Below are 25,670 nucleotides of genomic sequence, written 5' to 3' on the forward strand. Positions count from 1 at the left end.
AAGGTTGTATTTTTCTAGGAAGTTTTCCATTTATTCTAGGTTATTCAGTTTGTCAGCATATAGTTTTTCATAGTATTCTCTAATAATTCTTTGTATTTCTGTGGTGTTCATCGTGATTTTTCCTGTCTCATTTCTGATTCTGTTTATGTGTGTAATTTCTCTTTTTTCTTAATAAGTCTCTCTAGGGGTTCATCTATTTTGTTTCTTTACTCAAAGAACCAGCTCTTGGTTTCATTAATTTTTTCTATTGTTTTATTCATCTCAATTTATTTATTTCTTCTCTGATCTTTTTTTTAATTTTAATTTTATTTTGGTATCATTAATCTACAATTACATGAAGGACATTATGTTTACTAGGCCCCCCCCTTCACCAAGTCCCCCCCACATATCCATTCACAGTCACTGTCCATCAACATAGTAAGATGCTGTAAAATCACTACTTGTCGTCTCTGTGTTGCACAACCCTCTCTGTGCACCCCCCCACACTATACATGTTAATCATCATGCCCCCTTTCTTTTTTCCCTCCCTTATCCCTCCATTCCCACTTGTCCTCCCCAGTCCCTTTCCCTTTGGTAACTGTTAGTCCATTCTTGGGTTCTGTGCTTCTGCTGCTGTTTTGTTCCTTCAGTTTTCCTTTGTTCATATACTCCACATATAAGTGAAATCATTTGGTACTTGTCTTTCTCTGCCTGGCTTATTTCACTGAGCATAATACCCTCTAGCTCCATCCATGTTGTTGCAAGTGGTAGGATCTGTTTTTTTCTTATAGCTGAGTAATATTCCATTGTATATATGTACCACATATTCTTTTTTATTATTTTGGTATCATTAATCTACAATTACAGAAAGAACATTACGTTTACTAGGTTCCCCCCTTCACCAAGTCCCCCGCACATACCCCTTCATGGTCACTGTCCATCTGCATAGTAAGATGCTGTAAAATCACTACTTGTCTTCTCTGTGTTGCGCAGCCCTCCCCATGCCCCCCATGCACTATACATGCTAATGGTAATGGCCTCTTTTTTTTTTCTCCACCCTTATCCCTCCCTTCCCACCCATCGTCCCCAGTCCCTTTCCCTTTGGTAACTATTAGTCCATTCTTGGGTTCTGTGATTCTGCTGCTGTTTTGTTCCTTCAGTTTTCCTTTCTTCTTATACTCCACATATGAGTGAAATCATTTGGTACTTATCCTTCTCCACTTGGCTTATTTCATTGAGCATAATACCCTCTAGTTCCATCCATGTTGTTGCGAATGGTAGGATCTGTTTTTTCTTATGGCTGCATAATATTCCATTGTGTATATGTACCACATCTTCTTTATCCATTCATCTACTGATGGACATTTAGGTTGCTTCCATATCTTTGCTATTGTAAACAGTGGAGCGATATACGTAGGGGTGCATCTGTCTTTTTCAAATTGGAGTGCTGTATTCTTAGGGTAAATTCCTAGAAGTGGAATTCCTGGGTCAAATGGTATTTCTATTTTGAGCATTTTGAGGAACCTCCATACTGCTTTCCACAATGGTGGAACTAATTTACATTCCCACCAGCAGTGTAGGAGGGATCCCCTTTCTCCACAACCTCACCAACATTTGTTGTTGTTTGTCTTTTGGATGGTAACCATCCTTACTGGTGTAAGATGATATCTCATTGTGGTTTTAATTTGCATTCCTATGATGACAAGCAATGTGGAGCATCTTTTCATGTGTCTGTTGGCCATCTGAATTTCTTCTTTAGAGAACTGTCTATTCAGCTCCTCTGCCCATTTTTTAATTGTATTATTTGCTTTCTGTTTGTTGAGGTGTGTGAGTTCTTTATATAGTTTGGATGTCAACCCTTTATCGGATCTGTCATTTATGAATGTATTCTCCAATACTGTGGGATACCTTTTTGTTCTATTGATGGTGTCCTTTGCTGTACAGAAGCTTTTCAGCTTGATATAGTCCCATTTGTTCATTTTTGCTTTTGTTTCCATGGCCCAGGGAGATATGTTCAAGAAGAGGTCACTCATGTTTATGTCTAAGAGATTTTTGCCTATGTTTTTTTCTAAGAGTTTTATGGCTCCATGACTTACATTCAAGTCTTTGATCCATTTCGAATTTACTTTTGTGTATGGGGTTAGACAGTGATCCAGTTTCATTCTCTTACATGTAGCTGTCCAGATTTGCCAGTACCATCTGTTGAAGAGACTGTCATTTCCCCATTGTATGTCCATGGCCCCTTTATCAAATATTAGTTGACCATATATGTTTGGGTTAATGTTTGGAGTCTCTCTTCTGTTTCATTGGTCTGTGGCTCTGTTCTTGTGCCATTACCAAATTGTCTTGATTACTGTGGCTTTGTAGTAAAGCTTGAAGTTGGGGAGTGAGATCCACCCCCCCACTTTATTCTTCCTTCTCAGGATTGCTTTAGCTATTCGGGGTCTGTGGTGTTTCCATATGAATTTTTGAACTATTTATTCCAGTTCATTGAAGAATGCTGTTGGTAGTTTGATAGGGATTGTATCGAATCTGTATATTGCTTTGGGCAGTATGGCCATTTTGATGATATTAATTCTTACTAGCCAGGAGCATGGGATGAGTTTCCATTTGTTAGTGACCTCTTTAATTTCTCTTAAGAGTGTCTTATAGTTTTCAGGGTATAGGTCTTTCACTTCCTTGGTTAGGTTTATTCCTAGGTATTTTATTCTTTTTGATGCTATTGTAAATGGAATTGTCTTCCTGATTTCTCTTTCTGTTGGTTCATTGCTAGTGTATAGGAAAGCCACAGATTTTTATGTGTTAATTTTGTATCCTGAAACTTTGCTGAATTCCTATATTAGCTCTAGTAGTTTCAGAGTGGAGTCTTTAGGGTTTTTTATGTACAATATCATGTCATCTGCAAATAGTGACAGTTTAACTTCTTCTTTACCAATTTGGATTCCTTGTATTTCTTTGTTCTGTCTAATTGCCATGGCTAGGAACTCCAGTACTATGTTGAATAACAGTTGGGAGAGTGGGCATCCCTGCCTTGTTCCTGATCACAGAGGAAAAGCTTTCAGCTTCTCGCTGTTCAGTGTGATGTTGGCTGTGTGTTTATCATGTATGGCCTTTATTATGTTGAGGTACTTGCCCTTTATACCCATTTTGTTTGGAGTTTTTATCATGAATGGATGTTGAATTTTGTCAAATGCTTTTTCAGCATCAAAGGAGATGATTATATGGTTTTTGTCCTTTTTGTTGATGTGGTGGATGATGTTGATGGATTTTCGCATGTTGTACCATGGTTGCATCCCTGGGATGAATCCCACTTGGTCATGGTGTATGATCCTTTTGATGTATTTTTTAATGCGGTTTGCTAGTATTTTGTTGAGTATTTTTGCATCTACGTTCATTAGTGATATTGGTCTGTAGTTTTCTTTTTTGGTGGGGTCTTTGCCTGGTTTTGGTGTTACGGTGATGTTGGCTTCATAGAATGAGTTTGAGAGTATTCCCTCCTCTTCTATTTTCTGGAAAACTTTAAGGAGAATGGGTATTATGTCTTCTCTATATGTCTGATAAAATTCTGAGGTAAATCTATCTGGCCTGGGGATTTTGTTCTTTGGTAGTTTTTTGATAACCTCTTCAACTTCATTGCTGGTACTTGGTCTGTTTAGATTTTCTGTTTCTTTCTGGGTCAGTCTTGGAAGGTTGTATTTTCCTAGGAAGTTGTCCATTTCTCCTAGGTTTCCCAGCTTGTTAGCATATAGGCTTTCATAGTACTCTCTTATAATTCTTTGTATTTCTGTGGGGTCCGTCGTGATTTTTCCTTTCTCATTTCTGATTCTGTTGATTTGTGTTGTCTCTCTTTTCTTCTTAATAAGTCTGGCTAGAGCCTTATTTATTTTGTTTATTTTCTTGAAGAACCAGCTTTGGTTTCATTGATTTTTGCTATTGTTTTATTCTTCTCAATTTTGTTTATTTCTTCTCTGATCTTTATTATGTCCCTCCTTCTGCTGACCTTAGGCCTCATTTGTTCTTCTTTTCCCAATTTCGATAATTGTGACATTAGACCATTCATTTGGGATTGTTCTTCCTTCTTTAAATATGCCTGGATTGCTATATACTTTCCTCTTAAGACTGCTTTTGCTCTATCCCACAGTAGTTGGGGCTTTGTGTTGTTGTTGTGGTTTGTTTCCATATATTGCTGGATCTCCATTTTGATTTGGTCATTGATCCATTATTTAGGAGCATGTTGTAAAGACTCCATGTGCTTGTGAGCCTTTTTGCTTTCTTGGTACAATTTATTTCTACTTTTATACCTTTGTGGTCTCAAAAGTTGGTTGGTAGGATTTCAATCTTTTTGAATTTACTGAGGCTCTTTTTGTGGCCTAGTATGTGGTCTATTCTGGAGAATGTTCCATGTGCTCTTGAGAAGAATGTGTATCCTGTTGCTTTTGGGTGTAGAGTTCTATAGATGTCTATTAGGTCCATCTGTTCTAGTGTGTTGTTCAGTGCCTGTGTGTCCTTACTTATTTTCTGTCTGGTGGATCTGTCCTTTGGAGTGAATGGTGTGTCCAAGTCTCCTAAAATGAATGCATTGCAGTCTATTTCCCCCTTTAGTTCTGTTAGTATTTGTTTCACATATGTTGGTGCTCCTGTGTTGGGTGCATATATATTTATAATGGTTATATCCTCTTGTTGGACTGAGCCCTTTATCATTATGTAATGTCCTTCTTTATCTCTTGTTACTGTCTTTGTTTTGAAGTCTATTTTGTCTGATTCTAATACTGCAACCCCTTCTTTCTTCTCTCTGTTGTTTGCCTGAAATATGTTTTTCCATCCCTTCACTTTAAGTCTGTGCATGTCTTCAGGTTTGAGGTGAGTCTCTTGTAGGCAGCATATGGATGGGTCTTGCTTTTTTATCCATTCTATTACTCTATGTCTTTTGATTGGTGCATTCAGTCCATTTACATTTAGGGTGATTATTGAAAGATATGTACTTATTGCCATTGCAGACTTTAAGTTCGTGATTACCAAAGGTTCAAGGTTAGCTTCTTTACTATCTTACTGTCTAACTTAACTCGCTTATTGAGCTATTATAAACACTGTCTGATGATTCTTTATTTCTCTCCCTTCTTATTCCTCCTCCTCCCTTCTTCATATGTTGGATGTTTTGTTCTGTGCCCTTTTTAGGGGTGCTCACATCTAGAGCAGTCCCTGTAAGATGCCCTGTAGAGGTGGTTTGTGGGGGGCAAATTCCCTCAACTTTTGCTTGTCTGAGAATTCTTTAATCCCTCCTTTATATTTAAATGATAATCGTGCTGGATGCAGTATTCTTGGTTTGAGGCCCTTCTGTTTCATTGCATTAAGTATATCATGCCATTCTCTTCTGGCCTGTAAGGTTTCTGTTGAGAAGTCTGATGATAGCCTGATGCATTTTCCTTTGTAGGTGACCTTTTTTTTCTCTCTGGCTGCCTTTAATACTTTGTCCTTGTCTTTGATCTTTGCCATTTTAATTATTATGTGTCTTGGTGTTGCCCTCCTTGGATCCCTTGTCATGGGAGTTCTGTGTACCTCTGTGGTCTGAGAGGTCTTTCCTCCCCTAGTTTGGAGAAGTTTTCAGCAATTATTTCTTCAAAGACACTTTCAACCCCTTTTCTCTCTCTTCTTCTTCTGGTACCCCTTTAATGCGGATATTGTTCCATTTCGATTGGTCCCACAGTTCTCTTAAAATTCCTTCATTCCTGGAGATCCTTTTATCTCTCTCTGCATCAGCTTCTCTGCATTCCTGTTCTCTGTTTTCTAGTCCATTAATGGTCTTTTGTATCTCGTCCATTCTGTTTTGAAGTCCTTCCAGAGATTGTTTTATTTCTGTATTCTCCCTCCTTAGTTCTTGCATATTTCTCTGCAAGTCCATCAGCATAGTTATGACTTTTGTTTTGAATTCTTTTTCAGAAAGATTGGTTAAATCTGTCTCCCCAGGTTCCTTCTCAGGGGAAGATGTAAAAGATGTCGAAGCTGTCTGTGTTAGTCTTGTTTGGATAAAATTTTTTTGCCTTTTCATGTTGTTAGGTGCAGTGATGTGCTATTGACTCGTCTATCAGCTGGGAGAGTCAAGACTCTTTCCACTTGCTCCTGGCCTTTCTTTACTGGGACAACTGCGACCCCTAGTGGCTTGTGTTGGGCAATTGCATGTAGATTGGGTCTCTGTATCTTGCCAGGCCAGTATGGAGGAAGCTCCCTTGCTGTGGGCGTGGCCAGCCTCCAGCTGCTGCTCTGCTATGGTGGGGCCCTGGAGGGGTAATGGTTGGGGGGCTGTTTGGCTGTTTACCTCTGTGATGGGTCTCAGAGCTGTTGTCCAGGGGGTTAGTGTGCCCAGAGCTCCCTGGAATTTCCAGCTGCTGGACTGTGACCCAGGATGCTTCAGTCCAGTTGTGGGGTCCCTGTCCCTTTAAGACTTTCAAAAAGCACTCTCTTTTCTTTGTCCCAGGGGCACCAGCTTCAGGACCCCCTCACAGGTCTTACTTTTTTGCTTTGTTGTTAAACTCTACAAATGAGTGAAATCATTTGATACTTGCCTTTCTACACCTGACTTATTTTTCTGAGCATAATACCCTCTAGCTCCATCCATGTTTTTACAAATGGTAAGATTTGTTTTCCCTTTATGGCTGAATAATATAATATTCTGTATATGTACCATATCTTCTCTGTCTATTCGTCTACTTAGGTTTGCTTCCATTTCTTGGCTATTGTAAATAGCCAATTGACACTTAGGTTGCTTCCATTTCTTGGCTATTGTAAATAGTGCAGCAATAAACATAGGGGTGCATTTGTCTTTTTGAATCAGGGATCTTGTTTTCCTCAGGTAAATTCCTAGGAGTGGAATCACTGAGTCAAATAATATTTCTATTTTTAGTTTTTAGAGGAAACTCCATATTACTTTCCACAATGGTTGAACTAATTTACGTTCCTACCAGCAGTGTAGCAGGGTTCCCCTTTCTCCATATTCTTCCCAGAATTTGTTGTTGTTTGTCTTTTGGATGGTGGCCATCCTAACTGGTATAAGGTGATATCTCATTAAGGTTTTAATTTGCATTTCCCTGATAACTAGCAATGTGGAGCATCTTTTCATGTGCCTGTTGGTCATCTGAATTTCTTTAGATAATTGTTCAGATCCTCCACCCAATTGTTAATTGGGTCATTTGCTTTTTGGGTGTTGAGGCATGTGTGCTCTTTATATTTTTTGTATATTAACCCCTTGTTAGATATGTCATTTATAAATATATTCTCTCATACTGTAGGCTGCCTTTTTGTTCTGCTGATGGTGCCCTTTGCTGTACAGAAGCTTTTTAGTTTGATTTAGTCCCACTTGTTCATTTTTACTTTCTTTCCTTTGCCCAAGGAGATGTGTTCAGGAAAAAGTTGCTCATATTTATATTCAACAGATTTTTGCTTCTAAGGGTTTATGTTTTCATGACTTACATTCAGGTCTTTGATCCATTTCAAGTTTTCCTTTTGTGTATGGAGTTAGACAATAATCCAGTTTCATTTTCTTACATTTGCTAGTCCAGTTTTGCCAACACCATTTGTTGTAAAGGCTGTCTTTTTCCCATTGTATATCCATGGCTCCTTTATTGTATATAAATTAGCCATATATGCTTTGGTTTATATCTGGGCTTTCTATTCTGCTCTATTGGTCTATGGGTCTGTTCTTGAGCCAATACCAAATTGTTTTGATTACTGTAGCTTTGTAGTACAGCTTAAAATGAGGGACTGTAATCCCTCCAGCTTTATTCTTCTTTCTCAGGATTGCTTTGGCTATTCTTGGTCTTTTTTGGTTTCATACATATGAATTTTAGAACTATTTGTTCTAGTTTGTTGTAAAATGCTATTGGTGTTTTGATAGGGATTGCATTGAATCTGTAGATTGCTGTAGGCAGGGTGGCCATTTTGACAATATTAATACTTCATATCCATGAGCATGGTATGTATTTCCATTTAATGGTGTCTTTTTAAAATTTCTCTCCTGAGTGTCTTGTAGTTTTCAGAGTATAAGTCTGTGTGTACTGCTATTTCATTTAAGATAATACCTTCTAGGTTCATCCATGTTGCCACAAATGGCAGGATTTCTTTATCTTTTATGGCTGAATAATATTCCCTTAAATATATGTACTGTATCTTCTTTATCCATTCATCTATTGATGGACACACTAGTGCTTCCATATCTTGGCTATTTAAATAATGTGTCAACAAATTTAGGGGTACATATATCTTTTCAAGTAAGAGATTTGGTTTTCTTCAGGTAAATTCTTAGGCTGGAGTTAGTGGGTCATATGGTATTTCTATTTTTAATTTATTGAGGAATTGCCATACTGCTTTAAGAGTGGCTAGACCAATTTACATTCCCACCAATAGTGTAGGAGAATTCCCTTTTCTCTACATCCTAGCCAACACTTGTTACTTCTTGTCTTTTGGAAGGTGGCCATTCTGACTGGTGTGAGATGATATCTCATTATGGTCTTGATTTTCATTTCCATGATGATTAGCTACATGGAGCATATAGTGCCAGTTGGTCATATATATTTCTTCTTTGGAAAATGTCTGTTCAGTTCTTTTGCCCATTTTTTTAACTGTGTTATTTGTTTTTGGTTTTGAAGCATATAAATTCTTTATATATTTTGGATGTTAGCCCCTTTTGGATAATTCATTTGTAATTATATTCTTCCATACTATAGGCTGCCTCTTTGTTTTGTTGATGGTGTTCTTTGCTGTGCAGAAGCTTTTTAGTTTGATGTAGTCCCACTTGTTCATTTTTTATTTTCTCTGTAGCCCAGGGAGACATGTCCAGAAAAAAATTGCTCATGCTTATGTTCAAGAGATTTTTGCCTATGTGTTCTTCTAAGTGTTTTATGGTTTCATGGCTTATATTTAGGTGTTTAATATTTCTCTGGTTTACTTTATGTATGGAGTTAGTTGGTAATCCAGTTTCACTCTCTTGCATGTTCCTGTCCAGTTTTCCCAATACCACTTATTAAAGAGACTCTCTTTTCCCCATTGTATATTCATGGCTCCTTTATCAAATGTTAATTGACCATATATGCATAGGTTTATATCTGGGATTTCTCTTCTGTTCCATTGATCTATGGGTCTGTTCTTGCATACATAGCATACTCTTGATTATATAGCTTTGTAGTATAGCTTGAAGTCAGGGAGGATAGCACCCTCAGCTTTGTTCTTCTTTCTCAAGATTGTTTTGGCTATTTGGAGTCTTTTGTGGTTCCATGTGAAATTTTGGATTGTTTGTTCTAGTTCATTGAAAATTACCATTGGTATTTTGATACAAATTGTGTTGAATCTGTAAATTGCTTTGGGCAGGATGGCCATTTTGACCATATTAATTCTTCTTATCCACGATCATTGGATAGATTTCCTGATTTGTGTCTTCTTTAATTTCTTTCATCAGTGTCTTATAGTTTTCAGAGTTCTGGTCTTACAACTCCTTGGTTAGGTTTATTCTTAGGTATTTTATTGTTTTTGAAGTAATCATAAATGAGTTTTCCTGATTTCTCTTTCTGCTAGTTCACTGTTAGTATATAGGAATGCAATGTATTTCTGAATATTGATTTTTGTATCCTATATCTTTGCTGAATCCAATTTTTAGTTCTAATAGTTTTTTGGTGCAGTCTATAAGGCTTTCTATGTACAGTATCATGTGATCAGCAAACAGTGATAATTTTGATTCTTCTGTACCAATTTGGATGACTTTCATCTCTTTATTTTATATGATCACTATGGCTAAGATTTCTAGTATTATGTTGAATAAAAGTGGGCATTCTTTCTTGTTTCTGATCTTAAAGGAAAATTTTTCAGCTTTTCATCATTGAGTAGGGTGTTAGCTATGGGTTTGTCATATACAACTAAGCTAAGGAACAGAGAGAAATAAGAATTTCTAAAACAGAGGATGCTAAAAGAGCTGTGTGACAACTTGAAATGAAACAACATTTGCACAAGAGCAGTTCTAGAAGGGCAAGAGAGAGACAAAAGAGGACAAATTCCCTTTGAAAAAATAATAGCTGAAAACTTCCCCAATGTGGGGAAGAAGATAAACACATATGTTCTGGAAGCACAAATAGCTCCTAACAAAAAGAAGGTAACATCAAAATATATAGTAATTACAATGGCAAATATTAAAGATAAAGACAAATCTTTAAAGCAGCAAGAAAGAACCAGATGGTTACCTTGAAGGGACCCTCATAAGGCTATCAGCAGATTTCTCAGCAGAAACTTTAGCCAGAAGGGAGTGGCATGAAATATTTAAGGTACTGAAATGGAAGGACCTACAACAAAGAATCCTCTACCTGTGCAGCAAAATTATCATTCAGAATTGAGAGTTTAAAAGTTTCCCAGATAAACCAAAGTTAGAAGAATTCACCACCACTAAACTGGCCTTATAGAATATTGTCAGTGGGACTTCTGTAAATGGAAATGTTCTTAAGCCTAAATATTTTTCATCAGTGAAAATAAACTTACAATATATGTAGTAGACCAACTACTTACTAAGCAAGTATGAACTTTAAAAAAAATGTAGTGAAATCAACCATACAAAAAATCAGTCAAGGGATACACAAAAGATGTAGATTATGACATACATAAAGTTTGGATGAGGAAGAAAAATTAAAAGTATATTCTTAGACTGTGGTAAAAATAGAGCAACCATCAACTTAATATAGACTGTTGTATGTTTAGGAAACTGTTTATGGACCTTATGGTAACCACATCCTAAAGCCTGTAATAGATACACCAAACAATTTAAAAAATAAATCCCAACATAACATTAAAGAATACAACAAAATAACAAGGGAAGAGTATAAGAGAGGAAGAAGGGCACAAAAACAGGCTCAATAAATCCATCTCTTCAGATCACAATGATATGAAATTAGAAATCAATTACATGAAAAGAAAACCACAAACACATGGAGGCTAAACAACATACTTCTAAATAATCAATGGATTAAGGAAGAAGTCAAGCAATACATGGGGACAAATGAAAACAAAAATGCAACATTTCAAAATATGTGGTATGCTGCAGAACAGTTCTAATATGGAAGTACATTGCAATGCAAGCCTATTACGGAAACAACAATCCCAAATAATCTAAACTCATAATTAAAGGAACTAGAAAAATGAAGAACAAAAAATCCAAAGTTAATAGAAGGGACATTATAAAGATCAGAGCAAAATAAATTATATGGAGAATAATAAAACAATAAAAAATAATCAGTGAGACCAAGAACTTGTTCTTTGAGAAGATTAACAAAATGGACAAACCCCTAGTCAGACTTACCAAAAAAAGAAAAGAGAGGACACAGTAAACAAAATCACAAATGAAAAAGGAATAGTCACAGATACCAAAGAAATACAATTATTAGAAAATTATATGAAAAAATATATGCCAGTAATTTGGACAACCTAGAAGAAATGGACAAAGCTCTAGAAAAATACAGTCTTCCAAGACTGACCCAGGAAGTAACAGAAAATTTGAACAGAATGATTATCAGTAACAAAATTGAATTGGTAAACAAAAAATTCCCAACAATTTAAAGTCCAATAGCAGATGATTTCACAGCTGAATTCTACCTCACATTTAAAGAAAAGTTAATCCCTGTCCTTTTTAAAGTATTTCAAAAAGTAGAATAAAAAGGGATACTTCCAAACTCATTCTATGAGGCCAAAATCACTTTAATAGCAAAATCAGACAGACATTACAAAAAAAGAAACCTAAAGACCAATATCCCTGATGAACATAAATGCAAAAATCCTCAACAAAATATTAACAAACTAAATTCAAAAATACATCAAAAGGATCATCCATCACCATCAAGTGAGATATATCCCAGGGATACAAGGATGGTATGATATTCTTAAATCGATCAATGTGATACACTGCCTTAACAAAAGGAAAGATACAAACCACATGATCATCTCAATAGATGCTGAAAAAGCATTTGACAAAATTCAACATCCACTCATGATAAAAAGTCTCAACAAAATGGGTGTAGATAAAACATACCTCAACATAATATGCCATGATTTTAGTGTCATAAATCAAATTAGAGATATCTGCACACATGTAAATATTTCCCTTAATATTTAAAAGAATTACCTATGGGCTGGAATTTTCAGCAACTGTCCACTAGCCTTAGGTTCTCAAGTAATTACTCCTAGAAACAAAAAAATCCATTTCTTTAGTAACACAATATGCTTGACTAATTGAAAAGCATAATGTTTTGTACCACTAAGAAGATATGCTGCCAAATGCCAAGTACATACCACACATACATACATACAACACACACACACACACACATGCGCACATATTTCCTTTGTTATTGAGGAAAATTCTCCAAGGACACAAAATAACTTCAGAATAAATTCAACCTTGCACAGCATCCATATCCTTTCTTGACGTTCATATTTATATCATCTTTCAAACTGTACATTATATGGAAAATAACAGTGCAATTACTGTTACATTAACTACATTCTCTTGTTTAAATCTCCTCTATCTACCTGACATCTTGTGTCTACTTACTTGACTACTCATTCATCATTCCTCAAGAATCAGACTTCCTAATTAAAACAGAAAAGCAAATACAATTATCCTGACCACTGTTTTCAGTTAGTTTTCAATGCTTCATTCCCTTTGCTAGCCCCACATTCTATGCCTACCACTGTTATTTCTCTCTCTCAGAATTATAAGGCTACAACTGCTGCAAAATCACAAAAGTAAACACTGTGTCATATTTACCATTATGCCACAATTTTATTGTAAGTTGTTGATACCACTTGGTGAATTAATAAAGAAGTAAAGGGTAGAAGTAGCAGAAAAAATATTGATGTGTCACATGGAACCCTTGAGCTCTCATGGATGTTTACACTGATAATTCCCTAAATGACCCTGAAGTTTTAGGACTTCATTGTGATATCAGATACATAAAGCTTCATTGGCTTGTTTCTTCTGCTTTTTTTGTTTAAATAAGGTGTGGATAAGAAACAGTTCCTCTGGTTTTTCTGAAGATTAGTAGGATGAAACAAAAGATAAAGAGAGTCAACAACTTGTTTTAACTGAGAACCTGTACAGACCAAAAAAAAAAATGAATGAGTCTTAGGTGCTTCTGAATTCAGTGAGATGCATATTTGTGAACCCTTAATGAGGAATAATAAATGAGGAAGCTAAACTAACCACTAAAAAATAAAAGAGAAAAAGAAAAGCATACATGTTTAGACGTTTTCCAAATTTCTCACACTTGTTACCCACGTAGGATCCACTGCACCGTGGATTGAAAGTTGGCATTAGCTGTAATGATCAAGAAAACTAGCTCTCATCCTGGAAATTTCATGAAACAATTAAATGGAAAGCTCAAGCATCAGAGACTACATGTATTTTTTTTGTTGTTTTATTTTGATTTGGGTGATTTTACTAAAGTACAAAGAGGAAAGCATGAAGGTATTCATTACAATGGGTTTATGAAAAAAACATATTTACCGCATGAACTTGTATCTGCTTAGTGTTTGCACCATAGACAAGTGGATTGAGGAACGGTGGGACCAGCAAGTAAATGCTAGAAAACAGGATATGAATATAAGGGGGGACATGGGATCCAAACCTGTGTGTGAAGAAGGAGAAGAAGCCAAGGAGGTAGAACTGAAGGAAGACACAGATATGAGGGAAGCAAGTATTGAATGCTTTCAACCGAGCCTCCTTCTGGGGCAAATGAAAAACAGTGATAAATATATGTATATAGGACAGTGTGATGAATATGAGGTCAAAGCCTTCTACAGTGAAGGCCACAAACAAACCATAGATTTTGTTGATCTGGACATTTTCTGCAGCCAGTTTCACAATGGCCATATGCTCACAGTAGGAGTGAGAGATGATTGTTGTAAGATAAAATTGTAACCGGCACTTTATCAGTGCTATGGCAGGGGCCACAAGAATGGCTGCCCTGAGTGTTACCACAGCCCCTATCTGGGTGACTAGCTGGTGGGTGAAGATGGCTGCATGCCTTAGTGGATAACAGATGGCCACATAACGGTCCAGGGCCATGGCCAGCAGGATGCCTGACTCTATGCACTGAAATGTGTGGATAAGCCACATTTGAAGCAAGCAGGATTCAAAATAAATCTCTAGCACATGAAACCAGAAGATGCCAAGCATCTTGGGCACAATGGTGGTGGCAAGAGCAATGTCTGTGACTCCCAGCATGCCGAGGAAAATGTACATGGGCTCGTGGAGGCTGCGCTCTGATTTGATGATGATGAGAAGCAAGGAATTTCCGATCATGGCAACAAGGTACATGGCACAGAATGGGATGCCAATCCAGCCCTGCACAGACTCTAGGCCGGGAATCCCGATCAGGGTGAGCACAGGAGGCATGAAGACTGTCCTGTTGGAAATGGTCATCGCGTCCCTGGCAACTCAGATGAAAACAAAGTAAGGTCGACGTTACCTAAGTGCCACACTCATAGCAAGGCACATAATATTCCACTGTTCATCTACTTCCTATTTTTGTCCAGAGATATTATGGTGATTCTGCCTGATTTCTGTAGAACTCCAAGGTCATATCATCCATCTCATAGTTATTTTTGCAGGGAAAAGTCAGATCCGTGCATGTATCACTGTATCCAGGGAGGGCATCCCCAGCACTGTTCATAGTAGGATGTTGTTGCCTGGCAGGGCAACTCCATTAGAGCCAGGCAACCACCTGCCTGAGGCAATAGACTGCCAACCAGTCTGTGATTTCATTTCTGACCTGTGGGCAAACAATTGGACCTGTGTATTTTCCTTGGAAATTGCAGTTAATGAGAGGTTGATGAATCTCTCCTTATCCCACCTTCCAGCTACTCCTCTAGTGCTCTCTTCTTTCCAATCGTCTCTAAGTCAGCAACTGTCAGTTTGGACCAGCAAATTCTCAGACCCTGACCAGTATATTCATGTAAAAGGTTCTTTGTGAAACTTGGCACCACAGACACATCTCTATCTATCTATATCCTCTGTATCATTTTAAGGCTGGATGTCCTTTCCATGGACTGTGAAGGAGGAGCTTTAGAAAAGATCGTTCAAATCCATATACTTATGAAGAGTCTGCATCAACATCCCTTGCTACTTTTTATATTTCCACTAAAACTGTATTTTATTTCGTCTATATTTCTAATATCTGAAGTCCTTAAAATTATTTGCATGTTTAAAACAACAGTAATTCTGGAAGGAAAACCTGGGAAGGAAGGAAAAATCAGCAGTTGCTCTCTATGGGAAGAGGACACATTTTTGGAGATACAAGATAAAGGACAGTGGGTAAGTGGGTAATTAAGCTGGAATGGAGGCTTGTTTCTTGGGTTTAAACTGTTCACAACTACTTGGAAATTAATTTAGACAATTTAGGTGCACTAATTCTTCGTGATTGTATATGATACAGAAAAGCTGCTTTATTTTGTGAGCTGAGGCATAAGAAATTGATAGGAAATAGAGGGATGATAAAATGGAAAAGAAAGACATTTTCTTAAAAGGAGTCAAATACAGAACTAAAATCAAAGCTTGGGCTTCTAGACGTGACTCAGCACAGGGCTGTAGGGCACTGAGAGAACTTAATCCCCTCTCAGTTCACTGACGACTGAATTTTCTATGCATTTGGGCTATTATGCATTATATAAATGCTCTTTTCTGATATTACCTTTTATATATTACATATTTTGAAGCAAGAAATTCTCAAACCATGCATTAGGGAGGTGTTTATCATTCTGACAAAAATAGGCTTCGACTTTTTCATTCTTTCTAGAGTTTCCACTGAATTCGTGTTACATCAGCAAGACTAGGATCAGCTACCACAATCCATAGATCACTGATACTTTCTAATAATGGTAAAGTTTTCTTCTTCGAAGATAATCAGTATAAGAACAGGAACCTTAAATTACAATTGCAATGTCTGACTTATTCCAGAGTAAGGAGCTGACAGGTGGGCATTACCTGAAAGTACAGACAGTGGTTGGCAGCTGGGAGAGAACATGAGTGAGCACAGGGCTTGTGGAATGGCAGGATATCATTGGAAAAGCTGGTAATGAAGTTTATGGGAGAAAACTTGGGAATAGTGAGACCTTCTGGCCACTTTTTGTTGGTAGCTGGTTCTGCTCTTACCAGACATCTGAAGTGTATTGTCAGGTTTTCATATCACTATCACTCATCACTTACCTCTTACCTTGCCTGAACTCTGTTCTCCTGAGATTCCAGTGTCTTTGCTTGAGTTTTGTGTTCTGCCTCTTCTGTCTGTCTGCACCCTCTGTGCCAGCACACAGGCAATGGCAGGGACACGAATCATTTGGTGCTGGGAACACCTGCCGGCAGGTGCACATCTCTGGGACAGCCTTTCATGCTTCCTGTTCCCCTGTCAGACACTCTCCTTCCTCTGTGTGCCTGTCTGAGATCACGCTGGTGTATTCATCCTCCAATCACACTCATAACAAGGCCTATAATATTCTGGACACAGCATACATTTATTGAGCTCTATTTGTAGAAGTAAGCTGACGGCCACCAATTTTAGTGTTCCCCAATAAGTATGTGGAGGGAGAGGACTTATGACCATGGATGAGAGATCTCCTCACCAGCAGCCCCTACACAAGGGCCCCAGCAGATGATAATTAGGCCCTCTGGGTTCATCAACACCTGCTATCTGCAATCATTTCTACAACTTACAGAATCTCCTTGCTCTCCTCTTTTCTCTTTTCCCACACGATATATGCAAAGAAGTTAATATAAGCAAGTTTTTTTAATAAACTGATTTTTTCTTCTGTTGTCCTCATTTGCATAAATCTTAAAGGATACTTAAATGTAGACATGTCCTTATGCCAATCAATTCTATTTATAAATATTCTTGTGATTCCAAATTTTCAGTCATAATATAAGCTGTTCATGAGGATGGCAGTATAGCATGAAGAATATAGCCAGTGATTCTGCAACATCTTTTTATGTTGATGAAGAGTAGCTGCACTAGTGGGGGAGAAGATTTAATAATATGGGAAGCAGCTGAACCACTCTTTTGTTTACTTGAAACCAATGTAAGGCTGTATATCAACTATACACTTCAATAAAAAAAATATCCTTGTGATTCTTCCTTTTACTACCTCACTTCTGGAAAGAAGAATCTATATACAGAGTTGCTATTTTATCACCCATGTGTTACGTGGATGAATTTTCTCTATCCCTCCATTTATGTATTACTCCTTTTCTTTCTCTCTTCTTCCTTCAAAAAGCAGTCATTTTATGCCTCATATGTATGAAGGAATTATGAAAAAGACAAAAAAGATATGGTATATACCTCCTAATTTTTAGAACTGTGGGGAGATGAACCTATATATCTTTTATCATGAGAACAAATGATAATTTTTAAGACAATCTAATGCACATGATGCTTTTCTCCTTGACATGTTTCACTCGGTTCCTAGCCTTTTTTGTATGTGATAGGAAAAGGTACTTTAACTAGTGTTGAAACATGGGCAAATTTAGAAAGCATACTTTCAGTAGGAGGAGGAGAGCATTCACAATGGGCTTTAGGGTGAATAACAGACAAGGATGAAAGGGCAAGGGACCCTAAATCCTTCTTCCAGAATTTCTCTGTGAAGGAGAGGGTAACAGTGGTACCAATTCCACTTTGAATGGAGTTTATTCAGAGTTCAGACTGACATGTGAGCTAATATTCAGCTTAATCTTGAGTCACCAAAACATTTTAGACTAGTTTACCATTTCGGTTCCTTCCTCCTCTCTTCTAATGACTGTTTTTAAATTTGGGTGCTCCCCAAAGTTTTTCCTGGTCACTTTCACTCTCAAACCATACAAATTTGCTAGTAATTCTATCTTCTCAAAATACCTTAATTATCAATGTTTTCTGCCAACTTAATAACAATATTTCTAGCTCATACTTTACTTTGTCCCAGATGTACAAGACCAGCATGTCACCATCCACATTTCGGTTCATGCTGCAGGTCCTTGAAGACTGTCCCTGACCACTTCATTTAGTTGCATCAGAGGTAAACAATATGTTGATACCTTGTTGTAATATTTGAAATTCCTTCATATTTCAATCAATACCTATCTTCTTTCTTTCTTTGGGGCTGGGGGAGTGTGGTTAGGCTGTTGAATATTGGTCACTAATTCTAATGCATTTACCAAAAATATAGGTATGTATTCACTGTGAAGCACATACATAATTGGGTACACATAACAAAATGCTGAAATTTTGGTCTTCAGCAGAGTAAAATCATTGAGATCTATTTTTTCTCCATCTCTTAATTTAGCAAAGCTATAGTCATGAAGAGACTCATATTGCTAAAATTACTGACAAATCATATGAAATACAGAATCAAGAAGTTAATGCCCACTTTTAAAGTCAATTGATTCTCAAAAATAGTGTTAAGGTAATTCAAGGGAGAAGTAATAGATTTTTCTACAAATAATGCTGAAACAACCTGATAACTTCATACAGAAAAAAATTAATCTTGTTCCTATACAAAACTTAAAATAAATTACAAATAAAAATATAAATCTGAAATTATAAACATGGTAGAAAACAGAGCATTTTTGTGAGGTCATAGCAAAGATTTCTTAGAAAGGATTGAAATGCATAAAGCAAGAAAAAGAAATTGAAAAATAAGACTTTATTAATAAATCAAACTTGTTCTTTCATAGATGCTATTAAAAAGATTGAAACAAAATCACAGACTATAAGACATCCGTCTGTGTTTTATTTAACTGAGGTACGAACAATAAAATGCATAAATCTTAGTGTACTGTTTGATGAACTCTACAATGTGTATACACTCATGTAGCCATCATTCAGCTCAAGATATCAAACATTATCACTAATTTTATCCCCTTTCAACCTCTTTATTACCCAATTTTTATCCCTCTCCCCTGTGGTAACCACAAGTCTACCCTCTGTGTTATGAGTCTATTTCTGTTTTGTTTTGTTTTTTTTAGATTCCACATGTAAGTGAAATCCTATGGTATTTATCTTTGTCTGACTTAATTGGGAAAAAAATATATGTAAACCATCTATATATATATAAGAAAGGAAACATGAAAAGGGTGCAGATGTTTAAGATAATGCGGCAAAGTTTATTTTTTGTCTTTCTTTAAGTATAACTAAGATCAGATTTCACATTCTCATAGCATTGTGCTAGGCCTTTAAGAAGGAGATTATAAAAATATTTTCTCGATATGAAAGAGTAAAGGTACAGTTTGGAGATAAGCTTATCAATAACTATATTTGGTATGGTTAGAGCTGTTTTTATTTAAGATTCTGTGTAAATATCCTATTTGATGTTTTATGGCCTTGAAACTTTTAACCTGACTACGGAACTTTTCAAACCATTAGTCTCTCAGTAAAGTCTTGGTTGATACCAGGTGCTGCATTGATGAGTTGGGCCTAAAATCCCCCAATAAAGCAGAAAATATATGACTTTAAAGTTGATGTTTTAATTTAAGAAATAGATGCAGATAAAAATAACTGTAATATGGGGGCTTCATACTATTGGCCCAAGTATTTACTGATTGAAGTAAGAGTGTTCTGTATTTCAGCAGAATTTCAGCTGTGTATAAAAAAGCAGGTGACTCACCATTCCAAAATATATCTTCTTTCTCAGAGTTGTATTTATGTGTCCTTAAGAATAAGTTAAAATACATAATAATAGGATGACTAGGATCATTGACAATACCATTAATTGAAAGGATTTTTTTCACAATCTTTACGTGCCTTAAGAAAATGCATTGAAACTTTGGCAGATACTATCTTTTTAAGTGTACTTGAGGATTTTTTTAATGGATTTCATTTATTCATTTTCCCCACTGAAACAGTGTATGTGTGTGTGCATGTGCTATTCAGAGATGCCCTGTATTTAGCATTATTCTTCATTTTAACAACATATGCTGAAAAGCAGAATCACTTGGTGTCGAATCTGTTTACTCTTTTACCCCAAAATGATGGGGCTCAGCAAAGGGAGCAGCACCACACAGAGGGTGGCTCCTTGGATGTGGATTTGGTGAGGGATGATTTTACCCTCAAAGCAATAGGCAAAAAATGAGAAGAATTCTGGGATACAGGACATAAGTATGACATAGATGTGGGAACCACATGTGTTAAGGGTCTTGAATCTGGCAGCCCAGGAAGGTATTTGAAACACTGTACAGAGGAAGGTTGTGTAGGACATAAAGATGAGCCCTATATAGAAGCTTGTAGACAATAGGGCCACACGCCATAAATAATGTTGATGTTGATAACATCACATGCCAGTCTGGCAATGCCCATGTGTTCACAATAGGGATGGGAATGATGTTTCTTCCACAATATATGTCTGTGTATGAGGAAGAAGAATGGAAAGCAGATGATAAAGCTCTTGACCACAGCCGCTGTGCCATCTTCCCAATGACTGACAAGGACAGAACTGGGGTGTACCTCAGTGGGAAGCAGTGGCCACATAGTGGTCAGGAGCCATGGCCAGGAGAATAGCAGATTCTGCCACAAAAAGGAAATGTTTGAAGAACATCTGGGACACACAGCTACCAAATGATACATCCATGGAATGGAACCCAACAATGGCCAGCCTCTTGGGGTCTGTGGCTGTGGAGAGCAGGACAACTGGCCAGCATGGAAAGGAACAGACACCTCGGCTCGTGGAGACTGTGCTCAGTTACAATAAGGACAATCAAGAAGATACTGCCTACTACAACCACAGTGTACATAGAACACATAGGGATGGAGATCCAGGTATGCAAATCTTCTAGTCCAGGGATCTCAATGAGATAATAGCACATATCATGGGGGTTCATGTGATATAAGAGGAAGGAGCCATTTGTGGCCACATATTCCAGACGATGTACCTTTAATGAAAATCCGCAAGGCTGACTGTGGAATCAGGGGCCCACCTTACACTGAATGATGTCTGATCAGATTTTTCTTCCAATATAATCTTCTCTGTGAAAGGACAAGTGAGATGGATTAACTAGGCTAAAATTACACTCTGACTCCTCTAATTGCAAAGTTAAATCTTGTGTCTCAAAAAAAATAATTATTTAACATTTAATGAGCACTAGATATGTGTCATAGTGCTTTACATAAATAACTTATTATATCTCCACAATAGTCTGTTGAAAAGATCTTTGCAATAATCCATGACATGGATACTGTTATTACACTTACAGATGAATAAAGGTTCCATAGACTTTCAGCATCTTGAACTAGGTCCCACTGTATTCAAAGTCAGGATAAATTTGAAGGTTGTGATCTTAACCACCATCCAGTTCTGCTTATGAAACTAAAACTAGATGCAAAACCACATCATCAAATTTTTCACTAATCATGTTCCTGAGTAAAATAGACACATGTGAAATTGAGTCAAGCCTGTCATTTTACTTTTACAAGTTGCAGCACAATGAATTTAGTGGCCTTAGAAATGCAGTTTTATTTCTGCCCCATCACCGGTATAACACCCTTGTTATACAGAGAAAAGGGAGTGGAAATCTCTGAGTTTCAGCATCTTACTCTGACCTATTATATAATGAATATTCAGTAAGTTCTATGGAAAAAATACATGCATGTATTTAAATATTTATTAGACACATTGTCATTAAGTTCTAACCTTATTTAACACTGAGCCTTGTTTTTAACTTCTCTAACTGCAATATAAGTTCATTGCATCTACACGCAACATTCAGATCAAAGAAAAATGACCACTGCATAAACATATTCTAAGAAGAAATACATGTATTTACTTGTGTTCCTTTCCAAAGAACTGTTTAATAAAAAGCATGAAGAGATACTACAATTGCAGATGAAGTTCAGTTTAAGCCAAGTCCAGTACCTCATAGGTCAGGCTTGAGGAAAATGCAAGATGATTAAGTTCTAGGAAGAATGAGCAACTTCTGAAATTTCCTGGGGTTTTTTTCCCTACACATCTTTACTGAACAGAACTCAGCTTACTGACCTATATTTCCTAGGATGCTGAAGATACTTAACTGGTTGAGATGGAAAAAATAAATGCAAGGAGATAAACATAAATAGAGAAAATAAATAAGCATAAATGGAACTGCCTATACCTCCTTCTAGGCATATCTTTAGCATCTCTCAGGCCCAAGATCTTCACCCCACAGAGGACTGAGCTTTACTCCTCATGGAAAGAGCTGGCCTAGAGTTGGCTTCTGGGAGAAGCACCCTGCATTCTCTCGCTGTACATTTGTGCTGTTTTTTCCCCTAACACTCTTGAACACCCAAGTTACATACTTACAGCTGAGTAACTCATGCTTGTGCAGTGATATCCTGCTCTCATGGAGGCAGCCGTAAATATGGTTTATCAGTGTCCCACAGGGCAGAATTGATTTTTAGAAAGCACCTAAAGCTGGTTTATCTTATTTACCTTGAAATGTTAAGGCTCTTTGGTTTTCTGTCTCTTCTGTTGGTCACATAGTAAGATTAGTCAGCATCAGAAGTGTCCAGAAATTCCATCAACAGCTATAGAGACTTTTATTTGTTTTTTATATGGATTTTTATTTTCCCAGTCTGAACATTTTTTTAATTTTCTCAGCTGCAGTAACTTTTCTCTAAATGCATGATTCAGTTCTGTTTCTGTTGGGTTTTTTTTTTAACTTTAATGTCTTGCTTTCTTCTCCTTCATAATCAAGCCTCCAGATGACTCCTTCCACTTCTAAGTATTGTTCCCCACCACAAACCCACACTTTCTCAAGACTGCTTTTAAGCCTACTTCTATGCACATTCAACAACTCCTTTTAATTCCCCAGGTAGAAAATATCTGGTTTGTAAGGTCTTTCCAACCTCTTCTCACTGTGTCATGCCATTGGGGTAGAGGCTTCTTTTTTGTTGTTTTGCATTGGTGGGGAGGGCAGGTATTTTCTGTTTACTAACAATATGCTGCTGTTCCCCAACCTTCTTCCCCTACACAGTCTTTGTCCTGGTGTGGATTCTGGAGCTGGCTCCAGAAAGTTTGGGATTATTTATTTCCATACTTACGGAAGTCTGTGTAGTTATGTTTGCTCTCTTGATGACTTTTATGCGTTGAGGAAGGCAAACAAAATATGCATACTTCAGATACAATTAACTATCATTTTCTTCCAGTATCCTTAGAGACTTCCCTCAAAATTTTGAAGGGATTTCATGCTATCTTCTACATTGCTATTTTGCTGTTGAAATGAGCAGTGCCACTGCACTTTCTGATCCTTCAGATATAAGCTGTTTATTTATATATTCATTTTCCTTTTAAGGCTATTAGTATATCCTTTCTACTCCCATTTTGTATTAAAATTAAGTGATAATTTATCTAAGTATGCTTTTTCCTTATTTTGAATAATTAATGGACCAATATTGATATATTATTAACTAAAGTTCAAAGTTTACATTAGGATTCACTCTTTCTCTGTAGATTCTATAGTTTTGACAAATATATAATATAATATACCCATCATGTCAGTGTCATACAGAATATTTAAGAATACCCTGTGCTTCACCTATTCATCCCTCCCTCTCTCTCCCCAAGCCCATGCAACCACTGATTTTTATACTATATCTATAGTTTTGCCTTTTCCAGCATGTCATATAGTTGGAATCAAATATGTAGCCTTTTCAGAATGTTATCTTTTGCCTATCAATATCAAACTAAGGTTCTCCATGTCTTCTTCACAGCTTGATATTTCTCTCTTCTTGAAATTAAAGAATAGCATCCCATTGTATGGATGCACCATAGTTTGTTTAACCATTCATCTTAGTTACTTTTGATTTCAACAATTATAAATAAAGCTGCTGCAAACATCTATGTGAAAGTCTTTGTGTGTACATAAGTTTTCAATTCGTTTGGGTGAAATATCCAGGAGTGCAATTGCCAGATCACATGGCAAGACAATGTTTAGTTTTGTAAGAAACTGCAAAAGGGAAAGGGACTAGACTAGGACAATGGGTGGGAAGGGAGGGATAAGGGCGGGGAAAAAGAAAGGGGGCATTACGATTAGCATGTATAATGTGGGGGGGGCACGGAGAGGGCTGTGCAACACAGAGAAGACAAGTAGTGATTCACAGCATCTTACTATGCTGATGGACATTGACTGTAATGGAGTGTGTGGGGGGGACTTGGTGAAGGGGGAGCCTAGTAAACATAATGTTCTTCATGTAATTGTAGATTAATGATAGCAAACAAAAAAAAAAAACTCTATTGCAGAACAGCTCGACTATTTCACATTCCCACTAGCAATGTATGAGAGTTCCTGTTGCTCCATATCCTCACCAGCATTTGGTGTTGTCAGTCTTAGATTTTTAACCATTCTAATATGTGATATCTTATTGCTGTTTTAATCTGTAATTCTCTTATGACAAAAGATATTGAGCAGCTTTTCATATATGTGTAACTATTTGCATATCTTCTTTGGTGAAGTGTCTATTCAGATCTTTTGCCCACTTTTTACGTGAGATGTTTATTTCCTTATTGTTGAGTTTTAAATGTTCTTTGTATAATTTAGACACAGTCCTTTATCAGATATATATTTTGAAAACATTTTCTGCCAGTCTGTGGCTTGTCTTTTTATTCTCTTAACTTACTATGGAATTATATTCTTTTCACTTTTTATGGCTACTCAGCAGATATCCTCAATTTGGACTTGTATCCTTTTGTTCTGGGAAGAGTCTTGCATCATTTCATAATAAATCCCTACTTATAGTAAACTCCCCTATATTTTTATCTTCTCTGTCTTTCTAGAACTACTGTTAGTAGGATCTTAGTATTCTTGGATTGAACCTATGTTTTGTTTTCCTCCTAATCATCATATTTAACACTATGTCCTTTTTGTTCTCGTTTCTTAAATCTATCTCCTGAGACTTCAGCTGGTTTTTCTTTTCTTTCTCATATTGTTATTTAACTTGTCAGTAATCTTTTGTACTCTAATTGTTTCTTACTAGAAGTATTCTGTTCTTTTATCAAGGATCTGATATGACTTTTATTAAGAGTATTAATTATGGACTCATTTTATTTTTAAGTTTTATTCTGTGATCCAATCAGTTAATTTTTGTTTTTAAAAATTAATTTGGATATGTGATTTTTGTATTGGTGAATCTAATCACATCCCTGGTAATCTTTGGCTGTCCATCTGTATTTCACGGTGAGGGACTAAGAACCTACTGGGCGTTTCCATGAACATGGTGGAGTTTGTTTTCTGGCAAGTTACTTTGTAAGCTGGTAAGTAAGGAGCCTGCCCAACTCAGTGAATGAATACTCAAATGCCAGTACCTATCTGTCTTTTCTTTTGAGACCGTTTTTATAAATAATAATCCTACAATTGCCTAACTATGGAATATCACTCTGGTTAGCATTTTAGGAGATGAGTGGGGAAAAGTTCTACACATGCTTCAACATTTAAGTTGTATTATTTCACATTACCTCTTTTATTTAACACCTCACTCCTAGTATCCCTTGTACCTAATGCCCCTATATCTGGATCATATTTGATTTAGTTACTACAGATACTAGCCACTTTGCCAGGATTAAAAGGGAGTGGGTTTCTAGATACTTAACTAGGAAACCTCACATAGATGTTCACCTTTTCTACAAATAAGAAATTCCTGTGTTTTCCCCGGATTGTTCTGTGCAGATAATTTTTCTTTTCATTG

General features: G+C 36.7%; 1 protein-coding gene across 1 annotated transcript; it reads right to left on the reverse strand.

Annotated features, from left to right (window-relative positions):
* Positions 1-13,486: 13,486 nt before the first annotated feature.
* Positions 13,487-14,425, reverse strand: LOC140844217 (olfactory receptor 52A1-like). The gene has a single exon (XM_073215692.1). It carries the CDS (start codon positions 14,423-14,425, stop codon positions 13,487-13,489), a length of 939 nt encoding a protein of 312 aa, XP_073071793.1.
* Between the last annotated feature and the right edge of the window lie 11,245 nt (positions 14,426-25,670).

The sequence above is a fragment of the Manis javanica genome, chromosome 11 (assembly GCF_040802235.1).
Source record: "Manis javanica isolate MJ-LG chromosome 11, MJ_LKY, whole genome shotgun sequence".
NCBI lineage: Eukaryota > Metazoa > Chordata > Mammalia > Pholidota > Manidae > Manis > Manis javanica.

Excerpts from the sequence above, each read along its gene's own strand:
- LOC140844217 (XM_073215692.1), bottom strand. The coding sequence starts at position 14,425 with ATGACCATTTCCAACAGGACAGTCTTCATGCCTCCTGTGCTCACCCTG.